Source organism: Haliotis rufescens, unplaced genomic scaffold (assembly GCF_023055435.1).
Source record: "Haliotis rufescens isolate VD_foot unplaced genomic scaffold, xgHalRufe1.0.p SCAF_3, whole genome shotgun sequence".
Taxonomy (NCBI): domain Eukaryota; kingdom Metazoa; phylum Mollusca; class Gastropoda; order Lepetellida; family Haliotidae; genus Haliotis; species Haliotis rufescens.
Genome location: NW_025964001.1, coordinates 27,078,451 through 27,087,452, shown reverse-complemented (window position 1 = coordinate 27,087,452; position 9,002 = coordinate 27,078,451). Strand labels below are relative to the sequence as shown.

Below are 9,002 nucleotides of genomic sequence, written 5' to 3'. Positions count from 1 at the left end.
AATAATGTTAAAAGCGGCGTTAAACCCAACTCACTCACTCTAAACATGTGATCAAAGACTTGAAAGGGACTGAACCCTAACGATTTCTGAAGTCCCTTACAGCAAACAACAAGTAAATCCCTTCGTCCTACTCCTCAGTTTAAAGCAGGAAATCCTGATCATAGTTTTAGTGTATGATGGAGTCTCCAATGCACCTTGTGATAAATGCTAGATTTGATCTGTCATGTTCCCAACTCATAGTCATGACCTGCTGAATCAACCCTGATATGAAATTCGACCCTTGAACTGACATAACTACTTTGGGTTAGCCAAATTTTATCACAGCCTCAGCAATAAACGGCACAGTATATTTCCTTAATGGAATCTGGTCGAAACGCACATGAAAGGCAAAACTCGTCTCCTGATCACATTAAATACTCCATCTGAACATGGGGTTTTTTCAAGTTCGCGCTGGCAATGTACGTATGCTGTACACGTTGCCAAATATAGCCTACATATTATTTAATCATCGCGATATTTCGTGATTCTCTTACAAGTGGCGAGGTCAATAGTATGTTTCTTGGTCTCTCAACACCATATCCGTGCACGAGGTATTTACCACTTGAGGACCCGTGAAGATCCGGGGTAGAATCTGTAATATGTCTGAATGCGGTGTTAAACTACAAACAACAAACTTCTGGGCATTCTTTTCGGATTCTTGAAAAACAACCTTTCATGGTATTTCCAACTTCTTGCTCTCTTCTTAAGGACATACCCGTGAAGATTCGGGTTAGAATACACGTAGGTCGTCAGCAATTCATGCTTGCCGCAAAAAGGCGACTATGCTTGTCGTAAGAGGCGACTAACGGGATCGTTGTGGCCCTTCTTACGAACAAGATGGCCATTCGCAAGCAAAAACAGGAGATAACATGTATGAAATATTTATTGCAAACATAAATTGAAGCATCACAAAGTATCTGCCACTGTCGGTAGATCTGTAGGGACGACTGCCGGTAGCGTCGTTCGCAGCTGCAACATTGCAACAACACAACACCGTCAATAACAAGGCATCTTTAAATCTACAAATCGGACCGAAACAATAAACCGCCTCCGTGGGCTAGTGGTAAAGCGTCCGCCCACAGAGCGGAATGTTCGGGGTTCGATCCCAAAACGCGTCATACCAAAAGACGTTCAAAGATTGTACTTGTTGTAACCCTGTCTGGCGCTTGGCATTAAGGGGTAAAACAAGTCGTCCATGAGTCAGTATACTGCGTCTGAGTGGGGTTTTCGTGTTAAACTGCGGCATTGTATCTCAGTGGGCTAGCACTATAAAATCGGAATTCGTCCGGACTAGTACAAGCAGCCACACACACACACACACACATACACACACGTGCATGCACGTCGCGATATAATTTCATTTATCATGGACGCCACGTTAAACCCCCATTTCACCACCCCGAAAATATAAGTATGATTTATCGATGAATGAAGTCAAAATAAATTCGTTCTACCCTTTTGTACCCTTCTTATCGAACTGGACTCTCTTTTTGTCCATGCTGAAAATGGTCGATTTATTGAAGTGACATTGTGTCTGCAGGACCGTGTGCCAAGTTGCAAAACCAAATCTTCCTTCACCTACCTGACTGTTTCTGACGCAGACACGACAGCTGGTTTAAAAAAACATGAGGACTCCCTATCACACTCCGGATATACATACTATATATGTTCCCATGGTAACACGAACGACTGACCCGTGAAGATCCGTGGTAGAATAGGCGACTATGCTTGTCGTAAGAGGCGACAATCGGCATTAGTCAGGACTGGTACAAGCAGCCACACACGTGCATGCACGTCGCTGTACAAGTGCAATAATCTTTGACGCGATGTTAAACACCATTTCACCACACCTCACAAGACCACGCAGTTGAAATATACTGTAACTACCAACGATAAGGGATAAGGCCACGTGACAGTGTTGTGCCTTGAACATTTTACAAAGGAAATTCATTAAAGCTGTAGGTTTTTTTTCTTAGAAACTTAAAACCAACCACAAAAAAGTCATCACTAATTTTAAACTTCTATTTGGCCGCTTTCATCTTGATATACTTTAATAACAAATCCGTTAAACAAGAAATAGGGCAGTCGGATAGTCTAGTGGTTAAAGCGTTCGCTCGGCACGTCGAAGACCCGGGTTCGATTCCGCACATGGGTACAATGTGTGAAGCCTATTTCTGGTGTCCTTCGCCGTGATATTGCCACGTTTCTTTCGGAACTACTGGCCTACCCCAGAGTAGAGCTATTGCCCGGCTTAGGTAATTAAACCCACGTTACTTTAAGAACTACTGGCCCGGAGAGCGGAAGGTCCGGGGTTCGATCCCCGACCGCGTCATACCAAAAGACGTTAAAAGATGGTACTTGTTGTTACCCTGTCTGGCGCTCGGCATTAAGGGGGCTAAAACAAGGACTGGTCGGCTCGGAGTCAGTATACTGTGTCTGAGTTGGGCATTCATGTTAAACTGCGGCATGGTATCTCAGTGGGCTAGCACTATAAATAGGCATCAGTCCGGACTAGTACAAGCAGCCACACACACACACGTGCATGCGCGTCGCTATATAAGTGCAATAATCTTAGACGCGACGTTAAACCCAATTTCACCTCACCTCAAGAACTACTGGCCTACCTCAGAGCAGGGCTATGGCCTGGCTTAAGTAATTAAAGCCATGTTACTTCAAGAACTACTGGCCTACCTCAGAGCAGAGCTCTAGTTCGATGTCATGTTCTTCTGTCTGAAGGTCCCCAAAAGAGTTGACAAGAAATACACCACCACTACTGTCAGTGGCCACCGTCCTCAACTCCGTCTCCGCCACTTGTTTTCCAACGCCGACGGTGATGATAGTCACACCTTCGTCCTTTAGAAGCTGAGCCTCCTTCAGGGTGGCTGCGGGTGCAGTGGATGCACCGTCAGTAACGACTATCACAAATCTACGGGTCCCGTTCCGGGCACCACTGACGTCTGTGAAGCCCACAGTGCGGGCGAGCTCGAGAGCTTCGTTGGCGTAGGTTAGGCCGCCATCGTAGTCAACCTGACAGGACAAGAGTGAGTGAATTGTGATTTGCGACGCTATAAGTAACACAGTTATTTGATGGTGACATGTAAAATAATTCAATCTGGGCCATGTAGTCATGTAGTTGTCTGCATGATCAAGGATCTACACTATCGTTTGTTTGTTCTTTAACGCCGTACTCAACAATGTTCTAGCTATATGGCGGATCTACACAATCGGGAACGATGACACACTTAGCCAGGTTTCAAACTGTAACCATCCAGTCCTCATCCTATTCGGCTCTTAAGAAGCTTTTTTTTACCCTGTCTGGCACTCGGCATTAAGGGGATAAAACAAGGACTGGTTGGCTCGGAGTCAGTATACTGTGTCTGAGTGGGGTATTCATGTTAAACTGCGGCATGGTATCTCAGTGAGCTAGCACTATAAATCGGCATCAGTCCGGACTAGTACAAGCAGCCACACACACACACACACACACACACACACGTACATGCACGTCGCTATATAAGTGTAATAACCTTGGGCGCGACGTTAAACCCAATTTCACCTCACCTCTTAAGAAGCATGGGGCACAACTCTGATTCGACCCTGGAACATCAGGGTAAGAATAGACCTCAGCAACCCATGCTTGCCGAAAGAGGCGACTATGCTTGTCGTAAGAGGCGACAAACGGGATCGGGTGGTCAGGCTCGCTGACGTCATTGATGCATGCCATCGTATCCGAATTGCGTAGATCGATGCTCATGATATCAATCACTGGATTATCCGGTCCAGACTCGGTTATTTACAGACCGCCGTCATATAACTGGAATATTGCTGAGTGAGGCGTCAAACAACAAACAAACACACGACTCTCATTCAGGAAGACGTATACAGAGTCACAACTGGCACTACCATTACGCAACTCTAAAACATATCCGGATGAAGTCTGTAAAGGGTATTCCCCATCTGACAATACCCTATTACGATAACATAGCATGGTTTCATATATTAAATCTTTATAAACATATTTTCTGAGTATTATTATTTGTATAAACCCACAGTTATGGGGGGCGGTCGGGTAGCCTAGTGGTTAAAGCGTTCGCTCGTCACGCCGAAGACCCGGGTTCGATACCCGATATGGGTACAATGTGTGAAGCTCATTCCTGGTGTCCCCTGCCGTGATATTGCTGGAATATTGCTAAAAGGGGCGTAAAACCATACTCCCTCACTCACAGTTATGGAGAAATACGACTTCATTAATTCCTCCTTGTTTTAAAATAAAAAAAGGAAATGCGAGTCCGTTATCAGAACATCCAGAGAACCTGTACGGAGACAACTGCTCTACGTAAAGCTGGCATGTATAGCCTTTTGTCACGCACGAACACACGCGCGCACCATGCTAATCAGTATTCTAATACAGCCGACCGCCTCCGTGAGCTAGTAAACAGATAGCCCCCCGGAGAGCGGAAGGTGAGTAATTCGATCCCGGCTGCGTCGTACCAGAAGACTTTAAAAAATTGTTCTTACCCTGCCTGGCGCTCGGCATTAAGGGGCTAAAACAAGGACTGGTCTGCTCGGAGTCAGAATACTGTGTAGGGGGTATTCATGTCAAACTGCGGCATGGTATCTCAGTAGGCTAGCACTATAAAATCGGCATTAGTCCGAACAAGTACAAGTAGACACACGCATACACGCATACACGCATGCACGCAATCACCCTCACATCGCTATATGAATTCAATAGTCCTAAACACGCGTTCAAACCCCATTTCACCTCACCTCCAATAAATCTCATTAAAATCAGACCACAGATCTCGCTCCCGCTAAACAAAGATCTGAAGACATCCCATTAGGGGTCGCGTCAGAACGACCTTTCATCCGACCAATCAGGGCATCGCTTACCAGATTATGAAAGTGACAGTCGGGATGGGATTTCTAATCATGCAACCTCGAACACTTTATCTCCGAACGATAGTTACGGGTTTAACGACTGAATCCATGCAATCTAGACCATCTATTAGCCATTCCAGCATGTTCTTTTGTTCAGGTTTCAAATTTGTAATCCAGAATTTGTCAAAATATAGGAAGCGTAGTCGCCAATTTAAAATTAGTGCCGTAAAGCACGAGAAAGCTGCCTTCTGCTTGGTCATTCCATTGGTCGGTCAAAGTTCGCGCAAGGTCGGTCTGACGTGACCCGTAATGGGATGTCCTCAGATCTTTGTTTAGCTGTAGCGAGAACTAAGATCTGATTTTAATGAGATTGCCTCTAATACAGCTGTGTGTCCTACCTGAAGTATAGCTAGCCGCAGGTCACTTTCCGTGGGGTTGTCGTTCAGACTGATCTGCATGCGCGCGTTAGATGCAAATGTGATGATGCCAAACTGGAAGTTGTTGGGGCCGATGGGAAAGTCGTCGACGAATTTGACGACGAAGTCCAGCTCCTGCTGGAAGTTGTTGGGTCCCTCGCTGTTGGAGGAGTCGAGGAGGAAGATGACGTCGGCAGAGTCAGTCGACACACACGGCCCGGCTGTCAGTATTGACGGAATAAATGGGACATTCAGCAGCAGACAACAATACCTGAATATACCACTCCGCTTTTGATAGGGATAGTTGTACCTTCATTATCTGAGTATCCCTATCAAACGTTGAGAAGTATATGTGAGAAAACGAGAACAACCGCTCGTATAAACAAAGAAGTTGTTATCCATGAATTGTGTCTACTTTGTCATCCGTCAACGTCTAAGTAATTCCTATGAAATAATTGAAATTACTGAAATAATATTACTAAATGATACTTACGTTTGACGGTAGCTGAAACAGTTACAAGATGGCTTCAGAACATAACAGGAGTTGGTTTTGTGGGCGAACATGGATTAGTTGGTTGGTTGGTTTGTTGTTTAACGCCGCACTCAGCAATATTCCAGCTATATGACGGCGGTCTGTAAATAATCGTGTCTGGACCAGACAATTCAGTAATACCATGAGCATCTATCCACCCAATTGGGATCGATGACATGCATCAACCAAGTCAGCGAGCCTGACCACCCGATCCCGTTAGTCGCCTCTTACGACAAGCATAGTCGTCTTTTACAGCAAGCATGGGTTGACCTATTCTACCCCGGATCTTCACGGGTCGGGCGAACATTGAATGTGGATGCCTTTCTTAGTTGATGAAGTTTAGGATGTGCTTGCGTTGGAGGCACTGACCTCGCGTGTTTATCGTCGGAAGTAGGTATGTTAAGGAAGGTAAATCCAATTGACCGAATCATTTAAACAAGAAGCAGCGGGAATCAGGTATTTTGCGTTTCGAGTGATTTCTCCGACTTAAACCATGTTATGGTTGATAGATAGTTTCTCTGTAATTTTGTATAATGGCATATGGTTGAGTCAGTTTTCTTGTTAAAATGTAAGTTCAGAATAACCAGTGAATTCCTGACTCAACTGCAACAACAATAGTGTGTCATCATATCGTTTAACTAAGGAGAGTAGGGGATGTCTCACCTGGCGGTTGAGTCACCTGTGCTGCAATGGTGACAGGTGTGCTTATTAGTCAAGGGTTCGATACGCATTTTAAGTATGAATAACTAGCATAAGTATTACATTCATGTCTGTGATTATATTTTGTCAGGGATATTTTCTTAGTACCTAACGGACACGCAGGTCCCAGAAATACTACCAGCAGCTGCGTTACCGTGTTCGTTCATCCGTAAATCATCTTTTTGTTTGTTTGTTGTTTAACGCCGCACTCAGCAGTATTCAAGCTATATGACGGCGGTCTGTAAATAATCGAGTCTGGACCAGACAATCCAGTGATTCACATCATGAGCATCGGTCTTCGAAATTGGAAAACGATGAGATGCATCAACCAAGTCAGCGAGCCTGATCACCCGATCCCGTTAGTCGCCTTTTACGACAAGCATAGTCGCCTTTTACGGCAAGCATGGGTTGCTGAAGACCTGTTATACCCCGGATCTTCACGGGTCCCTACATCATCTTTCGACATTTGCATCATGTCGCGAGGGGGTCTCTAATCTTAGCCCCTGTCATACAATCATGCCTCGTTAGTCCGGACACCGGAGGAACGTTTAAATACAGTCCAACCTCGTTGCGTCGAACATTGATGTGTCGAATTGTCCTGTTGTCTCGAACACATTTGGGAGACAACAGTAAGAAAATTGAGCATCAAATTCCCCTGATGTCTTGAACCCCGGATAACTCGAACCTTTTCATAGGTCCCAACAAGTTCGACACAACGAGGTTCGACTATATATGACAATATTATTGACCGGTTGCATTGTATAGAACAGCTAATAAACGATGAACAGATAAGAGAATACAGATCCCTCGGCCTTCAACAAACAGGTTCATTCTTATGAAAACGCTGTCTGACGCTCTTTACTTCAGAACTGTACTCACTTTTATTCTGGTTTTACGCCGCTTTTTGCAATATTCAAGCAACATGGCGGCGGGGGGCGCCAGAAATGGGCTTCACACATTGTACTCATGTGGGGAATCGAACCTGGACCTTCGGCGTGACGAGCGAACGCTTTAACCAGTAGGCTACCCTACCTCACCACTTTTATTATGAGCAATCATGAATAATACTGAGTATACCTGAACACGTCGCCTGCAGCAACTCCGCCTGTATTGTGTCGAGGGCGTCGAAGGTAGCCACGCTGAAGACGTAGGAGACGTTGGTTGCTATGTTGGTCAGCTCTTTGGCGTTGACGGCGCTGCCGATGCCGACAGAAATTACCTCGATACCAGCAGAGTGCAGAGCTTGAGCTTCTGCCTTGGTCTAAGTTGAAATGAAACAAGGTATGTTTGAGTGTACCGCGAGGTCGAAAACTATGTGAGTGAGCGAGTAAGTTGGGTTTTACGCCGGTTTTAACAATATTCCAGTTATATCACGGCGTGTCAGCTTAATAAGGGAGGAAAGCCCGAAGTGATGCAGGTCTCAGACGTTTACCACTTGGGTGAAACCCACGAGCACGGGTATGGTGCTGACATCCCTAGAAACATAATCGGAGCGAACCAAGATTCGAACCCACAATCATAGGTTTCTGAAGTGCCCAAAGGAAGCAACTCTGCACAGAAAACTATGTGAGCAAGGTGAGGTTAACGCGGCTTTGATCAGTATTTCACTATTATCAAAGTGTATTAGATTTAGCTGAGAGGAACTATCACGAGCATGGGTAAGGTGATGACAAACATACTTAGCACAGGCGGATCCAGAGGAGGTATAGTGGATCCGACCTCCCAAAAAATACAACAAAAAACAACAACGAAAAACAAAAAAACAACAACAAAAAAACAAATGTAGTTTATTGTAGGCAGTAACATTATCTGAGAAAGGATTTTGATATTTTAGATCACCCATTTTTAGAAGCTTATTTCCGACATCTTCCCGAGGCAAGGGAGTTAACTGACTCTAATAGGCTGGAATTACTTGGCTCGATCGTAGCGCCACCAGTGGCGTTTACCAGTTATGTCCCCTCTAAGCCTCTCCTATGGACCAATCAGATTCCACCACTCGTATCACATGCTTCACACAAAATGGTGGTGCCCAGTCAGGACGATCTGATCGATAATCAAGATCTATATTGTAATAAAAACGGTCCTTAAATCGCGAAGTGCATAAAATCACGTGAGCACCTTGATTGAAAATATGAACAGATTTGGAAAATATCTGTTGACAACGAGTTGGCGGTGCACATGCTGTGCAAATCCTGCAATCAACCGAAATCTGCATGACCGTTTACGAACCGGATTTCTATTTCGGTGGGCGATTTTGATTGGACTATGCATAGACTCGTTAGTCCAGCCAAAATGTAACAGTTACTCCATAATACCAGCCTAGTTCGGCAAGGGTGGAAACTGGACTTTTATAGTCAGTTAACTCTCTTGCTTGGTGAAGATGATTTCCGCAGGTTGAGAACGCGAATAAAAATGCGAGAATGCTCCTAATAGTA

General features: G+C 44.9%; 1 protein-coding gene across 1 annotated transcript in view; it reads right to left on the bottom strand.

Annotated features, from left to right (window-relative positions):
• Positions 1-909: 909 nt before the first annotated feature.
• LOC124144923 (collagen alpha-4(VI) chain-like) overlaps positions 910-9,002 on the bottom strand; it is a 29,727-nt gene continuing 21,634 nt past the window's right edge. The window contains exons 19-24 of the mRNA XM_048403964.1: positions 7,645-7,828; positions 6,532-6,552; positions 5,830-5,841; positions 5,319-5,557; positions 2,731-3,066; positions 910-1,008 (exon numbers count right to left, since the gene is read on the bottom strand). Coding sequence (XP_048259921.1) covers positions 946-1,008; positions 2,731-3,066; positions 5,319-5,557; positions 5,830-5,841; positions 6,532-6,552; positions 7,645-7,828 — 855 coding nt within the window. The 3' untranslated portion in view covers positions 910-945. The remainder of the gene's footprint in view (positions 1,009-2,730; positions 3,067-5,318; positions 5,558-5,829; positions 5,842-6,531; positions 6,553-7,644; positions 7,829-9,002) is intronic.